Below are 26,749 nucleotides of genomic sequence, written 5' to 3' on the forward strand. Positions count from 1 at the left end.
AAGTTCTGGATTATATAAAAGCAGAGTCCATGAAAATCAAAATTTTCATATGCAGGCTAAATTAAAAAGTTACCAATTTCTAGTATCTATGTGTTTTATTTAGAAAAATAAGAAGAAACCCAACGGTTAGTAAATGACAAGAAAGATTGTAAACTACGAGTAATGAAATAATAATAATAATTAATAATAATAGCAGCAAAAGTGACATTCTTCTCATATAAAACCATGACTTTCTTCCAGGACGCTTTAGAAATACGTTCGAAATACGTAGAAAAACTCCACGGCAGAGTACTTGAATTTGCACAAACAGCCCAGGGCAAGTAAGAATCTGAAAGAGTATTTTCATATAAAACTACTCATGTATTTCTGCAGACCACATTCAAAATAACCACAAGATTAATTTCGTTCCATTTGCCAGATTTGCACATCACGAAAGCCAGAGAAACTGTCATTTCGGAAGTCTAAATGTTACTTATAAACAAGACTAGAAAGGGTGGATAGTGGAGTAAGACTGGGGGTGGGGAAGCAAACCCTTTAGTTAGAATGTTTTCAGGAAATGAATCGACACAATAAAACAAATTTCAAATCAAGTTGCCCCTCTATACCACATAAGCAGTTTAGAATCTTAAGCAGATGCCAAAGGAATAAAGCAAACAGGGAGAAAAAAGGCCGATAAACTTTCTGGCAGCCATACAAGACACATATCATTACCATATGATCTAATGTGGGTGTCAGCCGGATTGTGTTCATTGAGGGAAACCTTATTTTTTAACTGTGCTATGGAGTAGAAGCAGGAGGTTTGCAACCTAGTGACAGTCACAGAGCAGCACCTACCCCCTCCTCCTTTCCACACCTGCAAACTCTTTTGCTTGGGCTGAATATTTAGTGTAATTACATCTCAGCTTTGAGGGCTCCTGTGGCAAATCCCCGGATTAAAAGGTATGGTTTTCAATAATTGTCCTGAACTCTGCTGCAGACTAATAAAACTTTGATCAAGTTGAGAACAGAAGGAATTATTTGGGGAGAGAAAGAAAAGGAAGAAAAAAAAATCATGCTAAACTTTTGATAATCTTTATGCAGTGTTTTAAACAAGTATTACTTGAAGACAAAAGTGGAATATTTGGTAAAATGGTTGAATGCATTGTTTTAGTTCTTTCTGTTCTTGCAAGGATATTTATTAAAAATATATATATAACCTAACACCATGACTGTCTATATTGATATATTTTGTATTTGTACTAATGAAATGTTTTACCTCTTTAGAAAGTATTAATATTTTAGATCAGCATACTATTTGTAATATATATATATATATATATATATATTTTTTTTTTTTTTTAAGGGATTTAGTTCCCTCCTGAATTCTTGATATTTTCAGAACTTTTAAAAACTCAAGAGATGTGAACTCTGGTGCTTAGCTGCAGAAGTCAAATAAATGTATATTTCTACAACCTAGAAAAGAATAGAAATTATCACCAGAGAGGTGAAAAGAAACATTGAAAATACTTATGCTGCTTTTTGAAGATAATCTCAGAGTTAGCTACATAATTCCTTACAGAGAAAGAAAAAAACCCAGCCAGTATTTTCAATGCAAATGAAATTTTATTGTAAGGTACATCACTTGAAAAGGAGGGTGTAGGTTATTTTTCTTGCTAATTTCCAAACAGGGTAACACAATGACCACTGGCTAAGTGGGGTCCCAGTGACATAAATTCCTGTGGCTTTTTCTTTTCCTATTGCTATTTTGACCAGAAAAAGAACCAAATGCTTCCTATAGCAGTCCTTATAGATAAATGCCATTTTTATTGTCTGTTTTTAAATTTTTTCCATTATTATTGAGGTTTTTCATGCACCTAGTGCTGGGGAATTTTTTTGCTCTGTAGTTATAGTTTTATTTATCTCTTGAGGGTTAAATTTGATTTTGAAAGTCATACCAAAGACATAAATGATACCCTACAAATGCTGAACTGAATGATATAGTTAATTTAATGAGCTGAAGCAGTTTAAGGAGCTAGAAATTATTATTTTTGTTGAAACACTTCTAAACTGTGGGGACTAGCTTTAGTGGACTAGTGACATTATACTTAGTTAGCAATTAGCATCTAGGAAGGAGTCCTATTTTTTGAGAACGCTTAAAACAGTCTCAGTGAAATTTGGACAGTATATTGTCTCATAATCTCCTTGGTTTCTGCAAGGGCATCAGCACTTTTTTGTTTATTTTTCTTATATACTAAGGAAGGAAGGAAGTGATTAAGAAATTATTAATATCAACAGTCCCCATTAATTGTTTTAAGATGCTCGGTCTTCAAGTATGATGACACTAATTTAAAAAATCATCTCTTGGGGGAATCTGTATAAAGTTTCTGGACGTATTATTCTTCTCCAGGACATTCAGGGTTAAAATGCACACACACATACACACACACACACGCACACACACATGCACACATGCATCCGAGTGATATAAAATAAGTAATGGAAGCCATAAACTCCCTGCTTGTGTTCAGCTTTAAATCAAGAAAAATATTGTGCAGAGAATTTGCACAACTTTAAGAAGAGTAAACACATATAAATGATAATATTCCTCTGAGCTAGCGTTCAAGATTTCCTTTTTGGGGTTGGTGAAACAACCAGGCATTTTCTGTTCTGGAGAAAAGATCAAAAAACGACATCTGCATTAATTCTCATTGCAATTTATTAAATCTGCAATTACTTTGCTTCATTTTCCTTCTAAAATTATATTAAGTATGCAAGCCTAGCAAACCATGGTAAACGGTAAACATTACATTTTAATGTGAAACAGACAGAAACCACTCCCTTAGATCGAGTCCAAGGGAACACTGCCAAAACAATAGGGTCTCCGTTAAAAGCCTGTGCAGTAACTGAGTGGGAACATGCTCCCAGAGAAAACCTGATACTGAATTTAAAGGGGCAGTGTGAATAATAATCTTTGTGGTATTTTTAAAATGAGAAGCCACATGCCTGTACTGCGTATTTACTGCCTTACACATATCTCACTAATAAATATAAGCTGAAGAACAAAAGCGCAAGAAATTCAAAAACATTTTTTTTTCCTTCTCTAGTGCATCTAGCTAGGAATTTCCAGAAGTTACGTAGATAGATACATTGAGGTCAGGGCATCCAAAGTGGTGTGTTTTTTTCTTTGTTTTTTGGTTTTGTTGGTTTTGTTGCATGTGTTACAGTTGGCTGATGACTAAAAATCATTTTTTTAAGTCTGGTTATGATGGGCAGCTTTAATATGATGCTTATAAGTGTACACTTCAAAGTAGGTGTGGGAGAACTAAAGGTAACATCTGCTGTGTGTTTTGGGAATCCTTAGAACAGTTTCCATAGGGTTTTAAAACATATAAAGTAAAAAATAAACTGCGTGTTCTCTACATGATCAACTACTTTTTGTTACTCAGATCTATGTAGTTCCCTTCAGCCAGCTGAACACCAACTCAAAGACAGATGTACGTATGTAAATGTTTATCGAATGAATACGATATGGACTTGTCAAAACTGTACTTATGTTTGTTTACAAAATTGCCCTCTAGGTAAAACCAGATAACATGTAAGTCTTATAAAAATCAGGATTTCCCATATATGTTTGCTGCTTTAATAAAAAATGATCAGTTTGAGAAACTGGCACATAGATTTATTTTAAAAAATGAATTGCGCTTCCACCAAATTAAGGTTTTCCATTTGTTACCTTTCTCAGGCTATAGACTTGATATTGAAAAAAGATAAGTTTGTGTTTTAAGAAATCAGACCCACTGGTTGCCTGGAACAAACTGAATAACTTGTATTGTTAATAAATTGATGGTCAATTGAGTCATTTATGGGCAAAATGTTGTGCAAGGCCTGGGTACAGAACAAAGAATAATAAGACACGCCCTGAAGGAGTACATCTTCTAGTTGGGGGGACAGACCGAGCATACAAAACAAATTACAGTATAATGTGATAAGTTCTTTAAAAGAGGTAAGAGCAACGTGCTTTGGGGCACAGAAGAGGGAAGAAGCCGTGTCCTGCCTGGATGAGCCAGGGTATCCACAAGAGAAGTCCATTATCATTTTCAGTCTTTACAGCCATCTGGCAAGGTAGGTATTTTAAATGGCACTTAGCTTTGAGTGGCAGGGTTGAGGAGGGTACTGGAGGAGAGAGAGGAGATGCAGAGAAACTGGGCTCGAAACATCGGTTGGTACCAAATTACGAATGGTCTCACAGGCCACAGAGGGGATGTGGACCTTATTGGCATGTCTTGAGAAGTCAACAAGGAGTTTTCCGTAGAAGAGGAAGGCAATGAAATCTAATTCTCAGAACATGATTTGAGCAGGAGAGTGGAGGAAGACCAGGAGTAGAACAAATATTCAAGGCTGAGACCATTTGGAAGCTCTTGTGATAGTTTGGGGAGTGATGAGAAAGTTCTGGACCAAGATAAATACAGTGGGATGGGGAGATGAGATTGGTTTCCAGAGAGATTTCTGACACAGGAATTGAAGATCTTTCATGTTTATAGACCAGATTTTATTTGACTGTGGCCTGACTTGTGTTGAGTGAGCCCTGAGAATTCCAATAGGGCTTATCATCCTAACAAGTTTGCAAATGATGTGAATATATAATATACTGTCTCAATCCAGACCCCAAATTCAAGCAGGCAGATTCAAATTACATTCAAATTTCTTTTCCTAAGTAAAGAGCTGTATGTAATCCGTTATATACCTTTCAAAGACATTTCAGTGTTCTGCTTCCTAACAAGAAATGAAAGGTTTTTTTGTTGTTGTTTTTGTTATATATATATATATATATACACACATACATACACACACAACAAAGTATATATATATATATATACTTTACACTCACTCTACTGTGGAGCATTTCAGAAGATAACGCAGTGCCCAGGTTTTGCGACTCTTTTAAACCTTTCGTTTGTTTCCTAGGTTCCTTGGCTGTGAAAATACATGAGATAAATCATGAAGGCCACCATCATCTTCCTCCTGCTTGCACAAGTTTCCTGGGCTGGGCCGTTCCAACAGAGAGGCTTGTTTGACTTTATGCTAGAAGATGAGGCTTCTGGGATAGGCCCAGAAGAGCACCCCGGTGTGGAGTCTGCCCTAGAGCCTCTAGGACCTATGTGTCCCTTCCGCTGTCAGTGTCACCTGCGAGTTGTCCAGTGTTCTGATCTGGGTGAGTAGGTGCGGGCTCTCTCTACCTGTCTTGCTTCACTCACAGGAATGGCTTCCTGGTGAGGTTAGCATTTTCCCTTTTCATCTCTGCAGTTCCAAATGTGAGAGACAGCGCCACCTATGGAGAAGTGCAGGAAGCTGGCTAGCATAGAAAGAAGGAGCTTTGAAGTTAGGAGTTCTTTTTCTTTCTTTTTTAAATTGGGACTCCATCACCTTTGCAAGTCACTTAAAAAAAAAAAAAATCTTTCTGAACTTCATAGTCCCATTTATGTAAAATGAAATTTTGAGCCAAATAATGTCTCCTGTTCCACGATTCAAAAGGGATGGTTTATTTTAATTCCGTGATTTGCTTTCAAGAAATGTTAGATGTTAAAACCTGGGTGATGTCTCTACTCTTGGCTTAGCCCAGATAACAGAGTTCGAACATTACTAAATTGTAAAGTATGCAGAGTTATCAGAAGCAAAACAAGTAAAGTTTTAGAACAAAACATTATCTTTCAAGTACCAAAATACTCCCCTAATCTCTGGGTCTTGGTTTTGCCTTTGCCTTTGGCATTTTGTAATCTCGCTGTTTATATTCTTTAGAAAGTTTCAAAGCAATCTTTACAACTAAGATATGGTGTAAATATTCAATATAATCACAGGACATTTATCTTTAGTCTAACACAGTATACAGCTTGATTTATCACGTTTGAAGAAAAATCTGGTCTGGGAATTCCAAGAGCAATACACTCAAAAGATAAATCTCCAGAAAGTTTGAGGCCCCAGCAGATGGGCCAAAGGGAATGAATATAGTTGATGTGACAGTTGATTTGCATCTCTCTCTCTCTCTCTCTCATTTTAGTTCATTTTCTTATAAGGGAAAAAGAAAAGAACCAAAAATCCTCACAGAATGACTCTGTCATGGTGTAATTCCTAATAGAAGAAACTCCATAGTGTAGTCGGGTACTTCTTTTTTTTTTTTTTAGTAGGGTACTTCTTTTGGGAACCCTGTATCTATTCAGAACATGGTCTCTCTAGCAGTATTTTACAGGAAAATTTGCCACTAACCTCTACAGTTGGAATAAACTACATGCTAAACCCAGGAAAACATAAATCATGTTAGATAGTAACAACTCAAAATCAAACATTCAGGACAGCTTTTTAAATGCAGACATATTATAAAGCCATTTAACACCGGGTGGGGGAAAGTGTGTAGAAAGGCTTTGAAAAGGCTACAGGATAATTTCACAAGATTCATTCATTCATTCAACAAATATATTGAGATCCCACAATGGGTCAGATCTCTTGTAGGCCCTGGCAAGGAAGGAGTGAGGAAGACAAATATGGTCCTTGTCAGTCTGATATATTGGTGGTGATTATTTCTCTTTTGAATTGTATATTTGCTACAAGGGGGATTAGATCACTCTCAAGTTCTACAGAAACTGTTGTAAGCATCTGGATATTACCTGCATTTCTAGTATAGGCAGGAGAATCATGCAGTTGAAAATATCTGCACATTGGAATCACCATATGATGGATAGACTGGGGGTAAACTTAAAAAAAATTATTGAAATGGCCAAGTTCCTAAGAAAATGTGAATCCAATGAAATCTCATTTTGCCTCTGGAAACAAGGTAAAAGGGATCCATGATTATTTCCAACACATATATTGCCAACAATGACCAGCTGATATTTTTAAGGAGGAAAGAGTTGTCCAGTCACTTCATTGGTTTTATTTTCCATAAATATAGTTTGCTCATATAATAAATTATAAAACTTGAGTTTGATAAAAGCCTATGAGATAGTTTTCCAGTTGACTCTCATAAAAAAAGGCCTAAGCCTATTGCTCAAAACTAAACAGAAAAATCCAGTCTCCAGAAATGTCAAGTTCATTGACTTGGGTGTCTCATGGCTTGGTTTCCTTGATGTCCTTGTTATTATTTTATTTCATGTATGTGTTTGTTTTTGGATGAGGACGTTTTCTACATGTTACCTTTTATCCAAGAGCCCAGAGTGCATAGCATTCCTTGAAAAGGCTGACTGACCCTATATACCAAGGACATAGCAAAGATTATACTAATGATTTCTTTTGGGAAATCCTACTGCATGAAGGGAACTAAGTTTCCATGAGTAGTAGTCTCATCTAAGTTACTTGTAGTTTTTATTAAATTCGTATTTAAATATATTATGGAAGGTTTTGATCAGATATTTCTAAAACAGAAAATACATCTTGAAAAGGAAGAATAATCTGTTTGTCTTTGAAGAAAACACTCTATTGACACTCTCCACTACCATCAAACTTCTCAGTTTATGTTCTTGGCATTCTTCGGAGCCTTGACATCTTCCTCTGAAGAAAGATCACAGCCAGCCATAGATATTCTATTATTTGTGTCTGGTGCCTGGCTCACAGTGGACTCTCAACATATATTTTATATGTGGTGACTGTATAGAGTAAAAGGTGAAAGATATGTAGAAAATAACAAGGAAGGAGAAATAGCCAATCTTATTCATCGTAAAGACATGCAGTTTATTTTTTTGTTTTTGTTTTTAGTTATTTAGTGATCTGAACATGAAACTTGAGTTATTTTAATAGAAAAGAAAATGTTATGCACTTTGGGATGAGAAAAGTGAATGCTTAACCTTATCAAGGGCTAATGTTTTATTAAGGATCATCCTTGCCAGAGCTTTTAATGAGCAGAGGGGAGCTACAGAGTTGAAGGACAGTAGTCCATTGCCATCTTATAACTAAACAATATTTAATAAAAGCAAACAATTCTTACTAAAATGTTTGACTATTTTTGCTGCTAAGAAGTATTTTTGGCAAAGTTAAACAACATCAAATTTTTAAGCAGTTCTACATCAAAGCTAAGAAGTAAAAACTGTGTAATTGGAATTGAATAATTAACCCATAGGAAAATTTGAGGTGTTCAAGAAGATACATGGACTGTTTTAGTTCTCCTCATTCTAATTTATCAGAGTAGCATTATGTATGTTTTTCTCTAGCATGGGGGATTGAGAAAATAAACATATTTTCACCTGTCAAAGAAAGTAATGAATACTCCATAGATACTGGCCAAGTTTTTTGGCTAAATTTGTTGTAATTTAGATTGCCGTTTGAGCCAGAACTAAATGAGATCCCTGTCTTCTCTTTCTCTCTCTCTCTCTTTTTTAATCTATCCTCTTGAGACATAAAGCAATTTCCTCTTAAATGTAGAAATTATAAAACACATAAATGTAAGATTAAGAAATTCAACAATCTGGGGTGCCTGGGTGGCTCAGTGGGTTAAAGCCTCTGCCTTCAGCTCAGGTCATGATCCCAGGGTCCTGGGATCGAGCCCCACATTGGGCTCTCTGCTCAGCAGGGAGCCTGATTTCTCCTCTCTCTCTCTCTGCCTGCCTCTCTGCCTACTTGTGATTTCTGTCTGTCAAATAAATAAATAAAATCTTAAAAAAAAAAAAAAAGAAATTCAACAGTCTATGGGTTACCTTAAAATAATAAGCCTACAATGTAAGTCATTCTTGCCGAATATTTTTGAAGTGTCTTAATATTGATCTTGTGAGTGAATGATGTTTTGTGTACTGTTTTGAAGGAAAACAGTTCCCTTAGTTAGATGTGTACTCTTTGGCTCAAGTGTTACTAGGTAACCATTCATCTTTGGCTCAAGTGTTACCAGGTAGCATTATTTTGTACTGACTTCCATCTTGTTGCTAAAAGGCAGATCAACCCTGGTAGGTGAAATAAGCCGAAGCATTGTTTTTTGACTGTTCTTCCAAATTAAAGTAATAGTTACTGATACATTTCTTTTTAAAAAAAATTTTTTTAAAGGGGTGCCTGGATGGCTCAGTGGGTTAAGCCTCTGCCTTCAGCTTGGGTCACGATCTCCAGGTCCTGGGATAGAGCCCTGCATCAGGCTCCTTGCTCAGCAGGGAGCCTGCTTCCCTCTCTCTCTCTCTCTCTGCCTGCCTCTCCGCCTACTTGTGATCTCTCTCTGTCAAATAAATAAATAAAATCTTAAAAAAAATTTTTTTTAAAGATTTATTTGAGGGAGACGGAGAGTAGGGGGAAAGACAGAGGCAGAGGGAGAGCAAGAATCCTCAAGTAGACTCTATGCGAAACTTGGAACCCAGTGCAAAGCTCATTCTCAAGACCCTTGAGATCGTGACCTGAGCCGAAATCAAGACTCAGATGCCTAACCTGCTGAGCCACCCAGGAAACCCTTGATGAATTTCAAAAGAATTTAAATAGCTTTTAAAATGATTTAATAGTTGCAAGAACTTGGGTTTTGCAGTTCAACATCTCTGAACTCAAGTCCTGCTTTACATTGAAATTTTCATTGGATAAATAGGAATATAACATTTCATTAGGTAAGAATAGAAAATATTGATAAGAGTGTCTACCATACTGTTCTATTTAGTTTACCGTTTCAGACAAAGTTGGCTAGTGACATGAGGTTATTCCTCATAATGTTCTTTTATATTTCTTTGACACTGAGAATCTCTGAGAAGTGGATGGCCTATAGAGTTGAATACAAAGTAGCACCTTCTCTCCCCTCTGTCTTGAATAGGACCACACCCCCTCCAACTATAAATAGACACGTATTAGAAAATTATACAATTATCAAGCAATTCAGCCTTCTCCAAACACCATTCCTTTGAACAAAATGGGTTAGGTGAAATAGATAACAGTAAAATATTTGTATATTTTATAATCATAAATGATTCCCAACCCACATATTTGGCTCTCCAGAGATGATGTTGGAAGATGTAACATTTTATTTTGCCATGTAAAACCAGTGCAAATCACTACTGGTTCCTAAAATGTACTTCATATGGCAAAGGATATTTTTGATTTAAAAATGCCTTAACAACAACAACAAAAAAAAAAAGGGGAAGAAAGAAAAAGAAAAACCCACCACCCTTTACACTGCATAGAGTTTGTTTTCTTCTTTTTAATCATTTTGCTTCAACTGGTGAAAATTCTGTCAGTAGCCACCCCTTGGGACAGATTTCTTATCTGGGAAAACTGGTTTTCCAGAAGCAAATTTTATATGTGAACTATTAGACTTCCTCTGTGAAATCAACTCCGAAGAATAAATTAGGGCTATTTTGTAGAGGGGCAGAGAGAATGCCGGAAGCTCAGTTGCTTTTATAGTTTGTATCTGGCTCTGCTGCAGCAGGGACGTAGGGTGACCCTCATTAGGAGTCTCAGATGCATCAAAAGGGTGTGCCTAAGACGTGGCGAGGGAAGGAGCTGTGTGCAGAGCATGCCCAGTGGGTTGCCTAAATGCATATTGGGTAGTGTGGAGCGTGGCAGATCATTAGACACAGCAGGAAGAATTCTCATGTGACCCAGATGGCCAATGTTCCTGACACCAGGGGTTAAAGGTGGGGAGGAGGAAGAGAGGAGTCAGAGAAAGCCAAAGGAAGCATCTGTCTTCTTGACCTGACTGAGAACTGACATATCCCTGGTTTCCTTCTCAGTCCCAGGAGGGAGAGAACAGCAGCTGTGTGGGATCAGGGCATTTGATCAGACTGCAGCTGTGAGGCATTCTCTTCTGGATGATCCTCCTGGCTCCAGGAGACAGGATGGGGACAGGTTGTGAGAATATCAATTCCCTGGGTAAAAGAAATGCAGGAGACCTTCTAATCTGAAGTTTTCTCCTTCAAAGAGTAGCAAAAAGATTATATAATTCCCTTAAAAATAAGGATAAAGAAGAATTAATCCGGTTTTCAATCCAGTCTTGGTAAAAGGAGAAAGCCCTCTAGAGCTCTCTAGCAACTACACGACGACACTCAGGATTCAATAAACCCTTGACTTAGTCTGCAGATTGCTTTGAGGTGATCTCTGCAGCTTGTCTACGTCTGTGGGTTCGCTGTAATTGATATTTGCCTTGATTATTCTGTGTTACTCAAATATATAGTATATAATCATGATTCAGTCTATTTTATTTATCTATTTATATATTTACTTTCTCTACCAGAAGGGAAGTATAGTGAGAACTTATTCTTGTATATCCTCTACTTAATAAAATGCCTTCTACTTGGTGGATAGTCCAACATCAAGAAATGTCTGATGAGTAAGTGAACATATCCAGGACCTAGTGCTGGATGAGTGTATAGTTCTACAACTTCCTCATTCTGTCAAGCTGGGAAAAGGAGGGAACATGGCTAAGTGGGAATTAAGAGTCATGGAGCTGTGGTACACAGTATTTTTGCTTTTCTTTGTTTATTCATTTGTTTTGTTTTGAGGGTGACCATACGTAGAACCAGAAAGGTTCAACCTTCCTTGGGCTTATTTGAAAAAAGAACTGAATTGAAGGAGAGAAAACTCCTATTTCTGAAAGCTAATCCAACTGCCACCACAATCAAATTGCCATTTTTAAGAGGGAAATAAGGGAACATGCCTGCCTTGAGCAGAGGAAAGGTTTTTGATGGAGCCGGGGCTCCCAACATGTCATGTCACGTGCCAAATACTGAAGTGTATCACCACTGTCCTAATTATTAAATTGAAGACAGCATTATAAAAAATATTATTGGAAACCAACAAGAATAAATCTTGGAGTTTGGACCCCTGCCACAGAACAGAGGGGAAAAGAAAGCATCATGTCTTAGGACAACCTGGCCTTTGTCCAACATGATGTTTACCAGATTGTTGACATTTGCTAGCAGAACCATGCTATTCATCACTGGGACAACTTGAAAAAAAAAAAAAGTATAATTCTCAAATACTTTATTTCAGAAATGATTTTCTGGTAAAATCTTGAGTAAAATTTTATTTACTTCAATAAATAATCCTATTTTTAAAAAGATAAATTTCCATTTACAGATTTTGGGGGGACAAATAAATAATTCAGACTAGTCTTGGAAATAATGCATTTATTTATTTTTTTTTTTAAAGATTTTATTTATTTATTTGACAGAGAGAAATCACAAGTAGGCAGAGAGGCAGGCAGAGAGAGAGAGAGGAGGAAGCAGGCTCCCTGCCTAGCAGAGAGCCCGATGCGGGACTCGATCCCAGGACCCTGAGATCATGACCTGAGCCGAAGGCAGCGGCTTAACCACTGAGCCACCCAGGCGCCCGAAATAATGCATTTAAATGGAAAATATAGAGTTATATTAAAGGATACTCACTGAAAAATAATTACATTTAGAAAACCACTCTGCTCCTGTTACAATTGCTGAATTCATTTTATCTCAAAACTTGGCGACTAAAAAAAAGATAATTTTATTTTGCTCATTATTTAAGTACAAGAAATTTGAGCAGATCTCAGAAAGGCTGTTCTCACTTGGGGTCTCTCAGGCATCGCAGTCAAGTGTTGGCTGGGGCCATGGCCATGGGGAGTCTAGCCTAGGTTCCACACCCAAGACAGCTCACTCTTGTAGCTGGAGTTGGTGCTGCTGTTCCCTGTGAGCTCAGCTGTTCTGTCAGCTGGAGTGTTTCACGTGGCCTCTGCAGCAGGGTGGTCTCAACTTACACAGGCATTTTTACATAGCCCTTAGCCCCTGGCTGCCCCCCAGAGCAAGTGTCCCAGAAGAACTGGGTAGCAGCTGTACAGCCTTTTCTGACCTAGACTCCAAAGTCATGCTGTGTGTCTCTTCTGGCCCATTCCATTAGGTCATAGAGACATTATATCCCAAATTCCACAAGAGGAGAATTTGACCTCATCTTTTGGTGGGGTTGGGACTAGTTTGTATTGAATATTGGGACCAGGATGGGAGATACAATTAATACCATCTTTGGAAAATGCAATTATCTCCATATGTATATAAAATGGATTTATATACATTTATAATGAGAAACACAGGCATAAATTGTATAATATATAGAAGGTCCACAGATATTACACATCCCTGTGAAGGTCATTATTTAACAGTTGCAAACTACTTAAGAGGTCAAATCAATTATATGCACATTAATTTACAACTTTATTTCATAGTTACTTAAACTTTGTACTTTGTACTTTGTACTTAAAGATTGTAAGAAAGGCATTGAATCATATCTCGATGGCTTTCTTTCTGTTGTAGAATATCTTTTTTTGAAGCAACTTCTACCTGGCTAATCAATATTTCACTTAAAATGCTTATCTTACTTCCCATATAATTTGGGAATGACTATAAAATTCATTAGTTTCAATAACAGTGACTTAGTTAAAATCATATATAGTTAAGAAGATCATATACACAGACAGAATTTAAGTTTTTTTATTTAAAAGCTAAAGGTAAAAATATACTTAAGTTTGAGTATTAATGGTTATTAATGGCTTCATACTCTCTGAGGACTTGTTTCAGTTCCAATGAACAATTTTCAACTGAAATAAAGTTTTTAATCACCTTGAAAGCACCTTTAGCTCTAGTATTTCTACCCTGGTCTACTTCATGCTCAGCATTTTCACATGAAGAGATGGCGGCAAGGGAATGCTAAGGTAAATGTTCTTAGTTATCTCTGGTTAGTGTCTGAGTTGATCTGAACTCAAAGCCCCTCTGATTCTAAAGATGATAATGCTGACCAAAAAAAAAAAACCCCAGCATAAACAAAGACTGATAGTTTACAAAGTCGCCAAAAGAGCATACCATTTGCAACTATTAAACTAGAGTTAAATGGACCAGAACAGCTTTAGGGAAGCTTAGCAATTTGTCGGGGAATATATGCTTGCTAAACGAGGGGTGACCAGCCAAAGGCAGAGCTTGGTAGACAAGCTCTTTAGAGACCCTGAACTTCGTGGGAACAATGACGGAGGCAACAAGACCACCAAGGGTCTAGTAGGAAGAGCCAACCCAGGAATAAGAGCTTTAAATGAAAAGTCTGTATGTGATCCGTGGGCAGAGCAGATTTCAGCTTTTGGGATAATATGCATTATAATTATGTTATCCAGGAAAAAAACAACCACTTTGTCACAGATTTATAGACTAAATAATCAGCAAGATAATCGGAGCTGCACCCTTTCATCTCTGTACTGATGATACTTCCAGGGAGGTAATGGAGGGCCTGCTCTGCATTCTGGTAGGAGATTATTTTGTAGAACAATAGAACAACTTACTGAATTCTCATGAAAATTCTGTGAAAGATGCAACAAAACCGAGGAGGCCTAGACAGCGGAAGCAACTTGTTTGGGGATGTTAAGGATCGAGAAGAGGAACCAGGATGAAAATTCAAATACCAATCTTATTTAAGAATTGTAGAAACATTTAAAAATATACAAAACCTGCAAAACGAGGGGTGCCTGGGTGGCTCAGTGGTTTGAACATCTGCCTTCGGCTGTGGTCATGATCCCGGAATCTCGGGATGGAGTCCCATGTGGGGCTCCCTGCTCGGCGGGGAGTCTGCTTCTCCCACTCCCACTCCCCCTGTTCAAGCGCTGTCTGTCAAATAAATAAATGAAATCTTAAAAAGAAAGAAAGAAAGAAAGAAACAAACAAACCTGCAAAATGAGAGACTCTGGTGCACCCATCACCCAGCTCTCAACATGGAACAACTAATGCCAGTATTTTTCTATGTATCTCCACCCACCTTCCCCCTTCCATTTTATTTAGAAGCAAATTCCAGATGTCACATCATTTTATCCAACAATATATCCATACGTTTCTCTGAGAGATGAAAGCTCTTAATTAATACAATCATAACTATCAGAACACATCTAAAATGTAAAATTATTTAATATCAAATATTCATTCTGAGTACACATTTTCAATTGTCTCATAAATATTAGAAACAGTTTATTTTACAGTTCCTGTGAATTAGGATCCGAATGAAGTACACATATTGCAATCATTTAAATAGTTTTTAAGTCTCTTTTAAACTATACATTTGGAAAACTTATATTTCTTTACTTACAGTTTCTTTGCAGTTTATCTGCTGAATTGTTGCATTTTCTCTTCCCTTCTGGTAACCATGAGTTTATTTTCTGTAATTAAGAGTTTGTGTCTTTATTTGTCTCTCTCTTCTTTTGTTCCCCTTTACATGTTTGTTTGTTTCTTAAATTCCAACCAGTGAGTTCAATCATGTGTTTGTCTTTCTCTGACTGACTTATTTCACTTAGCATTACGCTCTCTAGCGCCATCCATTTCATTTCAAATGGCAAGATTTCATTCTTTTTAATAGATGAATAATATTCTATTATATCTATATCTGTATGATATAAAAATATCTATATCTATTTACCTATCTATATAGATAGATATCAGATCTTCTTAATCGGTGAACACCTGGGCTGCTTCCATATCTTGGCTATTGCAAATAATGCTGCTATAAACACGGGGGTGTATATATCCCTTTGAATTTGTGTTCTTGTATTCTTTGGGTAAATACCCAGTAGTGTGATTGTTGGGTCATAAGGTAGTTCTATTTTTTAATTTTTTGAGGAATGTCCATACTGTCTTCCACATTGGCTGCCCCAATTTACATGCCCACCAACAGGGCAAGAAGGTTCCTTTTTCTCCACATCTTCACCAATGCCTGTTTTTTCTTGTGTTGTTGATTTTCGCCGTTCTGATAGGTGATAAGGTGATAGCTCATGGTTTTAATTTGCATTTACCTGATAATGAGTGATGTTGAGAATCTTTTCTTTTCTTCTCTTTCCTTTAATATTTTATTTATTTATTTGACAGAGAGAGACACTGTGACAAAGGGAATACAAGCAAGGGGAGGGGGGAGAGGGAGAAGCAGACTTCCTGCTGAGCAGGGAGTCCAATGTGGGACTCGATCCCAGGACTCTGGGATTATGACCTGAGCTGAAGGCAGACCCTTAAAGACACCCAGGCACCTTGAGAATCTTTTCATGTGTTTGTTGGTCATCTGGATGTCTTCTTTGGAGAAATATCTGTTTATATATTCTGTCCATTTTTAAATTAGCATAGTTGAATCCATTTCTTTAGCAGACTGAAGCATGTACCTTTAACTGTTTCTTCTAAATTGGGAGTTACATCTAGAGGCTTAACCAGGTTCAATATTCATTATTTGCTTGATTGTTTTTGACAATATTTATACATAAATGAGGGTCTGTTTCTCCAAAGGTTTATAATTGGTCTCTTCCCATGAGAAATACATGGCATACTGAGAAACTGTACCACTGGATCAGTTATCATGTGGGACGGGAAAGATAGTATCATTCCGACACATGTAGCCAAAAGTTCCTCACAAATATGTCAAAGACACAGAAGACATTGAGAGAAATTTTCAGATGCAGATAATGGAGATGACATATTTGATGGTAATATTTATTCCTAAAATATTTCTGGCCAACCAAGAAACAGAAGGAAAATTATTATTATTATAGCCAGTTGTATTCAAGTACTTCCAAGGAAAGTAAGAACCATTGTTCTTACAAAGCAGATCCTTACAAAGGATCTTTGTAAGATCATTACAAAGGATCCTTATGGATCCTTACAAAGCAGGATCTGAAAAGAGGATTGTACCAAAACATAGCAGGAAAGATCTTGAAGCCACAACCATGAACTTTTCACCATGGGACAGCAGGACAGACTATAATTTTAAAACTAATCAATCAGTTGGAGTTCCTGGGTGGCTCAGTGGGTTAAAGCCTCTGCCTTCAGCTCAGGTCGTGATCTCAGGGTCCTGGGATGGAGTCCCACACCAGGCTCTCTGCTCAGCGGGGAGCCTGCTTCCTCCCTCTCTCTCTGCCTGCTTCTCTGCCTACTTGTGATCTCTCTCTCTCTCTCTCTCTCTGTGTTAAATAAATAAATCTTAAAAAAAAACCTAATCAATCAAAAAGATACCTTTATATATGAAGCGATAAGACCACAACTCTCACGAAATATAGTCTTTTGTCCCAGCTCTTCCAGAACTTACAGAAAAGAAAGAAAACTAAAGTGCAGGACAATACCTCATGAGCTTATATACAAACAGGAGTTTGGCAGGGGCTGTGTGGTCGCCATTGTCTGGTGTGGTTAGGATGAATATTGGGAGGGGGTAAAGGGGTTGTTAGAGGACTTTTAGGAGTTGTGAGAATGAAGCTTGAAGGACATGAGTGGGTGGAATATTCCGTGAAACAGAAATGATAAGAACAAAAGCAAAAACGAATAGTTAAGAATAAGCATAGTATGTTCAAGGAACAGTATAGATCAACAGTATAGATCAACTTCTTTTAAAAAAAATACACACTGTGTACAAGTACATATGGCATGTTGCATAGTTCTAGAGTTTTAGATTAAACATGAGACACCTTAGTGAAGTCATATAATTTCTCTTTTTTTTTTAATAGAAGTTTTTTGTTTTTTTGTTTTTGTTTTTGTTTTTAATATTTTATTTATTTATTTGACAGAGAGAAAGAGAGATCACAAGTAGGCAGAAAGGCATGCAGAGAGAGAGAGGGAAACAAGCTCCCTGCTGAGCAGAGAATCTGATGCTGGGCTCGATCCCAGGACCCTGAGATCATGACCTGAGCCAAGGCAGAGGATTTAACCCACTGAGCCACCCAGGCAACCCAAAGTCATATAATTTCATTTGATTTCTGTTTCTTTACCCATAAAAGGGAGTATTGGACTAGTTTAGAAGTTCTTTAATTTCTGGGACCAGTGAAATTGTTTGAATGTTGAACAAGTTAATTTCTTAGAAGGTGAAAACCAAATTCAACAAAATAACAACAACCTGGCATCTGCTTATTATAATGATTTTTAAGAAGGTATATTTAATACAGAAGCAGAAGCTAGTTTCAGAAATGTGTGTATCCATGTATGTGAGTATGTGTGTATGTGTAATTTATATTAAAACTAACTTCATTGCACTCATTTGTTTTTCTAATTTTGATATAGACTGATAAGAACCTCATTATAGAGTCTATCTGATCAGCATTTGGAATCATAGACTAGCTGTTACTTAATAGTCCTTCCCTTTGTGACATTCTAAGAACTCATAACTAGCGTAATGTCCCTGTTTTACTCTGCCTGTAGTTGCTGGAAAAACTAGTTGACAGTGCAATGCCCTGGCTAGACCTTAAATGTAACAGTATGTTCTTGCATCTGATGTCAGAATAAATACAAAGTTTTATAAAAATATGAATATGGGGCACCTGGGTGGCTCAGTGGGTTAAGCCGCTTCTTTTGGCTCAGGTCATGATCTCAGGGTCCTGGGATCGAGTCCCGCATCGGGCTCTCTGCTCAGCAGGGAACCTGCTTCCCTCTCTCTCTCTCTGCCTGCCTCTCCATCTACTTGTGATTTCTCTCTGTCAAATAAATAAACAAAATCTTTAAAAAAAAATGAATATGTAAAATCCCTGAGATGGATATAAATTTACTAGTAACTCAGAGAAGATAGTAGGGTTATGATTTTAATCATTAAAATGACTTTCTAAGCATTAAAATGTGAAGATCCCAAGCTTTAAGATTTTTTTATGCTAAGTCTTCCAAAAAAATAATGTATACAATTCACCCCAAGACATTCCTAAAATTCTAGAAGAACAACATAACCAAAATTGTTAGCCAAGCAGATATATCATTTTTTCCCTCCACAACTGAAATTTATCTGTACTTTACGCTTGAACAAATGTTAAAAGAGTCACTGGGATTTAAGTTCAATAATGTATAAAAGTGAGCATACGTGGAAATTAAAACTTTGACAAAGAAGCCCATGGAGTAATAAAGAAATGTAGGCAGTTAACTTCCCCCCCCCCAAATGAAAGGAAATGTGTCTTTACTTGGTTGGAGAACACTAATTATCAAAGATTTGGCAGAAGACTGCCACTCCTAATTGCATGAAATTATCAAACTGACATTTCTGAAAATGGCAGTGATCATGACTGCATAATGCTGTTAAAAATCCTCCTACAAGATAGCTGTTTATCACCGAAAACACTTCACTCTTGTCATTTCTCTGTGAACTGTTTCTGTAGTAAGTTCTTGGAATATATTTATGTATGTTTAGAATCACATGCATTTTGATATTTAAATTTATAATAACAGTTGATCTCTGAATTGGATACTAGATTTTTTTCCCCCACTATCAACAGAGTCATGTGAGTAAAAAAGTTATTTGCAGAGAACTTAGAAGGTAGGTGATTTCAGATACACTTTCTGTAATTTTCATGGAGGACTTGAAGACAGCACAATGACTACCATGATAATTGAACAGCACACACTTATGTAAGGTTCAAAATTGAAAAGACATCTTTCCAACATAACAATTGCATTCCCTGTTACAGTTTTCCTTTTAATTGAAAGCTGTAGATTAATTATATTTTCTACAGGGATGTGGGCAATTTCTGTCTTGGTCATGCTGCGTTCTCAGAACCTGATAAACTGATGATGTCTAGGAGGTATTCTATTGGCTTTGTTGAGTGAATGAAAGCTTCAAGTACGATGGAGAGGTGGAAAAAACTTTCCTGATGTATGTTATGCAATCTCAAATACAGAAAAGATCACATGAATTTGATAGAATTTTAATAGAATATCAAATTTCTGCTTAACTTCCTACATCTGAAACAAAGCCAATGGAAGAGACAGAAGCATTTTGAATGTACCTCTCTGGCAATGGTAGGTTAGGTCAGATGGATCTTCAATGATTTGGCTAAAGCTCTTCTCTACTAAATGGTACATTTATGTAGAAAGGCATAAATTTAGAAATCACGTGCACTTAACACTGATCCAAGGAATTATTTTCTAAAACAAGAACAATGAGGTAACACCTTAATGTGCCCTGAGAGTTTTCAGCCACTCTCTTACAAAATATGAATTTTAGTTTTACACAGCAAAGTAATTACATGGGAAAAATAATGTGGTCAGTGTATAATTTTAAAAAATATATAGAGCATTTGACTTCTTTGGAAAGGATAAAGCAGCTATTTTAAATTATAGTCGATGTAATTCCTAGAAGAAGAAAAATATGGTAGTGGTAAAACTTTCATTGCAACATTGATTTTTTTGTGAGCACATCCTTTGTGATTCTGTGGTCCTGCGTCCCTCTTACTGACTGCATATTTCTTTTACTGTCACACAAGGTCTGGAAAAAGTGCCAAAAGATCTTCCCCCTGACACTACGCTGCTTGACTTGCAAAACAACAAAATAACCGAAATCAAAGATGGGGACTTCAAGAACCTGAAGAACCTTCATGTAAGAGTTCTGTGTTTGTTTGTTTGTTTTTGAGTTATAACAATATCTGACTCACAGGATTCTTCAAAACAAGGCTAGGAGGAATGGTAATAAATAAGCACAGAGGCATTTATTAAATCCTCTTTTTAGGGGGTGAGAGGGGAGCAAAGCATCATATTCATTAACCCCTAAAAAAATCAACCAATTTTCTTGCATTTACCCTATATATCTTTGGTCTTTGTATCCTCAAAAATACTTCATATCTTAGTCTTCTCTTACGTTTCATATATTAAAGCCTTTATCTTCCTAGGTAGATTCCATTTCAATATTGGAGCAAAATACAAAATGGATTACTGAACTTAGTATTAGTTTATCTCTTTGGTCTTCTTTCATTAGTTTTCTAAGAGGTGCCAATGTTGTAAAGGCTCAAAGATTAGCACCAAGAGAAAAAGGGATAGCCATCTATAGTTTACTTAGTAAATATAATTCTATCTTCAAATATCTATATATCTATAGCTTGCTTTGTATTTAGAACTTTGCTTATTGCATTCTTATCTGTATCTGTGCTTTAATTGTGATTTTTACTTACCTCTACTCTATTATGTCACACATCCAGTCTACCAAACAGGATTCCAGCAGAAAATTGGTGGCACTCTCTAAAGTGTTCACAGAGAAGGCATTACTGAAGGGATGATTTGCAGAGGGATATAGGAACCAACGAAGCATTATGAAACACCCAAGCCCACCTTGAAAGAGGTGGGGAGCCGTAGTCTTACCTCCTCATTTCCTGTCTGTGTCTCCTATAGGTGAACCTAACTGGGGGCCAGGGTCAAGATCATCTGGGTGAAGTAGTCCCCAGAGTTTATCTTCCCAGGACACAAAGGAAACTCACAAAGAACGAAGAATGAGTATAACTATAGTTGGGAGAGGGTGTGTGGTAAATGGAGGATGACCAACCCCATCAAATAGGGTTCAGCATTGCTAAGGCAGCCTTCTGTCAAAGTAAGTGTATTGTCTTTTCAGGTAGGGGATCAGAATCCTAATAAACTGTATGCTCTAGTCCAGCTCTCTACCTGTGAGATAAATAGAAAGTAGTTTCCCCTCAGAATATCATTGCACATTTAGTATAAATAAGCCAACCTCCAATGTCCAAAATAAATACTGCAAGTCTCACTGTCTCTGTATTCTACTCTGGTAGACCACTCTTGAAGTATTAAGTATGGCCCTGGGCAAGACATTTAAGGAGGGCATTAACTGTTGAGTATCCACAGAATGGTTATCATGAGGATAAAGAATTTGGAAACCATGTCTGATAGGCAGAGTTGACAGAGATATGGATGCCCAAACTGAGTGAAAGAGGTCATGAGTGACAATTTTGAAGGGCCATGCTGGAAAAGAGAAATTGAATTCACTTGCTTCAACTGTAAGATGACAGAATTGTCCTCTTGACAATTGAGTGGAAATTTCAGGGAACTAGAGTTTTGCTCAACATTAGAAATACAATGTGTAGGGGGCACCTGGGTGGTTCAGTCATTAGGTGTCTGCCTTCGGCTCAGGTCATGATCCCAGGGTCCTGGGATCAAGTACTGCATCAGGCTCCCCGCTCAGCAGGAAGCCTGCTTCTCCCTCTCCCACTCCCCCTGCTTGTGTTTCCCTCTCTCGTTTTGCCTCTCTCTGTCAAATAAATAAAATCTTTAAAAAAAATGCAATGTATAGTATTAGAAGTTTCAGAAAACAATGGAGAGAGTTGTTTAGTTATGAGTGACCTGTATGTAGAGATAAGTTTACAGGTTCTTATGATGAATAGCAGAGAAATACATTTTTAAGGTTGGGAGTATAAACAGAAAACTCTAATTTCAGATCCATTTAGTTCTTATAACCATTATAGAAAATAATTGAAGGGATATATAGTAAGAATAGGCAATACATGTAAATATAAAAATAAGACATCTGGCTGGTATGCTTTAGAATAAGAAATATAGATTCAAGGGAAATAATGTAATGTAAAATAAACTGGTCATCTTATGTTATAGAACTAATATAATCAGGACAGGATTTAGATACCAACTTTCTGACAGCTAGAGTGAGAAAAGCAATAAACACCCACTAGGTGAAAATATACCATATTCTTAGAAGGTTGTAAAGATTTTTTCCTTAAGATTTTAAGATTCTCTGTGGAATGATTAATATAGACAAAAGTGGCAAATAAAATGGCATAGTCAGTTTATTAAAGTGTCCAACCATAGGAGACCAATGTAATGTAAGTAGTGAATGCTCTCAGACAGATCAGACATATCCTACATCAGGTGACTAGTATGTGAGAGAATATGGGACAAACGGCTTTTTAGAGGGTTAGCAGAATTTTGAAAGGATGAGAAGGAAAAGAGGGTTTTCTCTACAAAAGGAAAGGAAAGAAGAAAATAAGCAGATAGGAGGTGGCTAGAGTGAAAGACAGGCTAGAAAAAGTGAGGATAAGGCTTGAGCTAGAGATTTCAAATCTTGAACCAGTGGGATCCATCTTCACTGTTAAGATGCCAGGCCTGAGCCCCAACCCACCCTTTCTCTGCCTCCATGGTATGCTTTCCCTGGGAGTGGGACAATGGTGATACCAATAAGGTTTGTCAATGACTATTTAAACTATCACCGGATCTGTTAAAAGATTAATTAAGAAAAACTTAATATTATTTTCAATGAACTAAAATTTAAAACTTCATTTTATTTTTATAAGTTTACCCTAAAGCTAATTTTTTTTAAGGGAGGAAAATTCTCTTACTCTAATCCTAACTTTCTATATTGTTAAGTATAATCTAAATAATTTATTTAAACTCTGCATGTCCTTAAATAAAAGATATCTGTTTCTGTGACACTGTCATTAAATCTGGCATTTGTAATAATATGTTCTTTCTTTTCCATGTTTCTTTCTCTGTATGCTTTAGGCAACTACCATCTTAGCAATCTCTTTCTTTCTACTTCAAAGTATACATGGAGGAGAGAAAGAGTTTATTAGAGCTTCCAACTCTTCAGAGGATGTTAAACAGCTAGTTTTCTCTTACTCTTTCATTCATGATAGTTTCTATCCTTGTTATTATGCAAATAAACATTATAATTTCAGCCAGGAAAGCCACACTTGAATGAAAAGGAGGACGAGAAGTGAAACTTCAGCAGCGATTGAAATAGAAAGGATTTGACAGAACGCTTCCTCTCTTCTCAATAGTTTTATCATTTTAGACTCTGTGTCTCATGATGAGTAGTACATACTGTGCAAGAATAGTTTTATACTTGTATGTAATCAAAAAACACAGTTATCCTGTGAAATAATGGAAAATTAAATATTATAGTGCCAACATTTAATGTATTTCCTTTGAATTCATGCTTAAAAAATCTAGTCAGGGAGGTTTTTTTTTAACTAAAAATAAAATATGGTTAAAGATTGAGTAGTAGTAAACACTTGTCTAGCAATTACTATATACTAGGCTTAATACTTATACACACTCACTTACTAATTTTCACAACCATTCTTTTGAGGTGGACACTCTTGATAACACCTTTATACAGAAGAGGACATCCGGGTACAGAAAGGTTACTTAGTCACGCACTATAAGTCACGCACATTCATCGTCACTCACAAATAAGAGCCAAATGTTGAGACTGAAACTCAGGAGCACTGTGAATTGAGTCCGTTAATTGCCTATAAATATGATAGTAACCATACAATTCCTTAAAACCATACCTGATGCAGTGTAAACCACATACAAGTGACTTTGGAGAAAACTACATCATATTAAGTCAGGTTTCAAGATTATTTTCTTCCAATTTTATTGAACTATAATTGCCATACAGCAGTGTGTTAAGTTTAAAGATGTATAGCATAATGACTTCATATATTGCAAAATGATCACCATAATAAGTTTAGTTAACATCCACCATATATAATATTATATATATATAATATACACACATACATATAAAACATTTTTTTCTTTTCATATATATATGAAAAAGAAACAAACATTTTTTCTTTTTTTTCTTTTTTTAATATTTTTTTCTTTTCATATATATGAAAAGAAAAAAATGTTTTTTTCCTTGTGAGGAGAACTTTTAGGGCTTACTCTCTTAGCAACCTTCAACTATACCATGCCACAATGTTGGCTGTAGTCATCATGTTGTACCTTACCTCCCCTGTCCTTATACACTTTATAACTGCAAGTTTGTTTCTCTTCATCTCCTTCTTGGATGAAGGTGGTGAAAATGCTTTTATTCCTGCTTTCACTCATTTCCATTGCCAGTCGCCTTCTTCATCACCTCTCCCCTACCTCCCAAGCTAGATCCCTTTTTCTTTAGTTACCAAAGAAGTAGGTCATCTTGGTTTTTGAGGCTGTGCTTCAATTTTATCTCTCCTCTTCGGACTTCTATCCCATCTTTGCAAAGTCATGATAAACTGATTCTGCTTGTCTTTTACCTTTTCTTTTCTTCTTCTCTGTTTTTACTTTTATTTGAATTTGTTTTATGCAGAATTGACTCCCAGGCCACAAATTTTTGTTTCTTTAGTATCTTCTGGGATATCTTTTTCCTCTGTGCAACTGCCTCTTCTGGTTTAAGATCTTTCTGCTTTTTCAGTGAGGATCATCTCAGTGCGGCAGGGAGAGCTCCTGCAGGGAGGGGTTCATCGGCTGTGAGTCCTGTCAATTCAACACTGCATCTCGGGAGCTTTGTTCCCTGGGATGTGCTCAATGACCAGAGAATCTACAATTCTTTTTTTTTTTTTTTTTAAGATTTTATTTATTTATTTGACAGAGAGAAATCACAAGTAGACGGAGAGGCAGGCAGAGAGAGAGAGAGAGAGAGGGAAGCAGGCTCCCTGCTGAGCAGAGATCCCAATGCGAGACTTGATCCCAGGACCCGGAGATCATGACCTGAGCTGAAGGCAGAGGCTTTAACCCACTGAGCCACCCAGGCGCCCCGAGAATCTACAATTCTTAAGTTCAGCAATACTCTCTGCATTTTTAAGCATGTGCAGTAAGAATTCAGTACTCTTTTTGGGCCATCTGTGTCCAAGACTGACTGTTTGGCCAGGGGCTCACCTACCAACACCACCATTGTAGGGACCAGGTGGCACACATGGCTTCCCCAAAGTGACATCCTTCAGATACTTGGTGGCTTTTCCGATATGCATGCTCTTGATGGCTTAGGCAGTTTCATGTGCATTCTTAAAGCAAACACAAAGATTTGAACATCCTGATTTGTGTGATCTTGTAGGATTTTCTGGGCCAAGTCAATAGTGAACCATTTTTGGAGATCACCTTGGGTTGTTTACAGGAAGAGCTTTCTGCTTTTCATCAGTTGATCTCCTAAAGAATACCTGAGGTTCACCTTTGACTCTTTCTTTGGTTTAGCTGGTCTTTTGCATTAGCCAATGGAATTAGTTTTCTTTTGTTTTCCCATCTCAACATCTTGTCATTGCCTGTTATAATTGTAAGGGTGCTTTCTTAAATACATACCACTGTGTCTTTTTGGCACTAATATCAACCATCTTTAAGCAATACTGTATATACGCAATTAACTTTTTTTCACCTGTGGATTTTTCTTTAAGGTGGTTTTATTAAAGCATGGGGACAGGACCAATGGCAGAAAGAGCTGCCTTACCTATGGATCTGTTTTATGTGAAATTCTAATTCATATAGGTCTTAAGATTTTACCTCATTATGACTAAAATTTACAGAGTTTATTTATGTTACAAATTTTTTTTAAATTTGAGAGCAGGAATGTTGCCATTTGAAAGGTGCTTTGCAAATAAATCTATATACATTATCATGTATGCCCTGTAGATGCTATTATTATTCTCACTGTACTGAAGAAATAATTGGGGCAAATGTCACACAACCCCCAAGACTTAATAGCAGACACTACGGTGGCATGCTCACAGGTAGAGACATCATCTAGTTATTATCTAGTTTAAAAAAGACGATATTTTATTAGCAGAAATGGCAGATAATAGATCATCAGGGTGATTCTTCATACTAGGTTTTGATATTTAACATAAAATAATCAGATTTTCAGACCATGTTGAATGCATTGAATGATATCTAGCTTTCAGAGTTGTCTTTCATAGATACAAATAGAAGATCTCCTCTTTCTTCATGATTAAGCATCTGCCACTTTGGGTGTCTTTCAATGATGCGAGTCCTCTTAAACCTCTCCTCTGGCTCTAGCTTTTACTAATTTCCTGGACATTTTACTGGTTAATATTAATTTCCTATGACTTTAACTCTCATGTGTTTTTTAATTTTCTGTAATATTCATTGGAATTTCCCGGGGTTTTGTTTTAATCAACCCATCATCTTTTAGGATTAGCTGAAAAACTATTACTTAGAAGGAATTTTAGTTAGTCAAGTAATGTGAACTCCATGAGCATATACATGTGTTAACTAACCAGCTGTTACCTTCAGAAAGTATTCCTGCATTTCTGAATCTGGAAGTTCTCATTGTTTTCTTTTTTTGTCCCTGTGCTTTTCATATATGCACATAAATCCACTATAAT

The 26,749-nt window shown here is 36.7% G+C and overlaps 1 protein-coding gene across 2 annotated transcripts in view; it reads left to right on the plus strand.

Annotated features, from left to right (window-relative positions):
- The first annotated feature begins 732 nt into the window (after positions 1 to 732).
- DCN (decorin) overlaps positions 733 to 26,749 on the plus strand; it is a 43,038-nt gene continuing 17,021 nt past the window's right edge. Inside the window, exons 1-3 of one of the 2 annotated variants that reach the window (XM_032346785.1) lie at positions 733 to 939; positions 4,945 to 5,191; positions 20,120 to 20,232. In XM_032346785.1, coding sequence (XP_032202676.1) covers positions 4,978 to 5,191; positions 20,120 to 20,232 — 327 coding nt within the window. In that variant the 5' untranslated portion in view covers positions 733 to 939; positions 4,945 to 4,977. Of the gene's footprint in view, positions 940 to 3,941; positions 4,102 to 4,944; positions 5,192 to 20,119; positions 20,233 to 26,749 lie in introns of those variants that run through there. The other variant, XM_032346786.1, reaches the window with a different exon arrangement.

Source organism: Mustela erminea, chromosome 6 (assembly GCF_009829155.1).
Source record: "Mustela erminea isolate mMusErm1 chromosome 6, mMusErm1.Pri, whole genome shotgun sequence".
Classification (NCBI taxonomy): domain Eukaryota; kingdom Metazoa; phylum Chordata; class Mammalia; order Carnivora; family Mustelidae; genus Mustela; species Mustela erminea.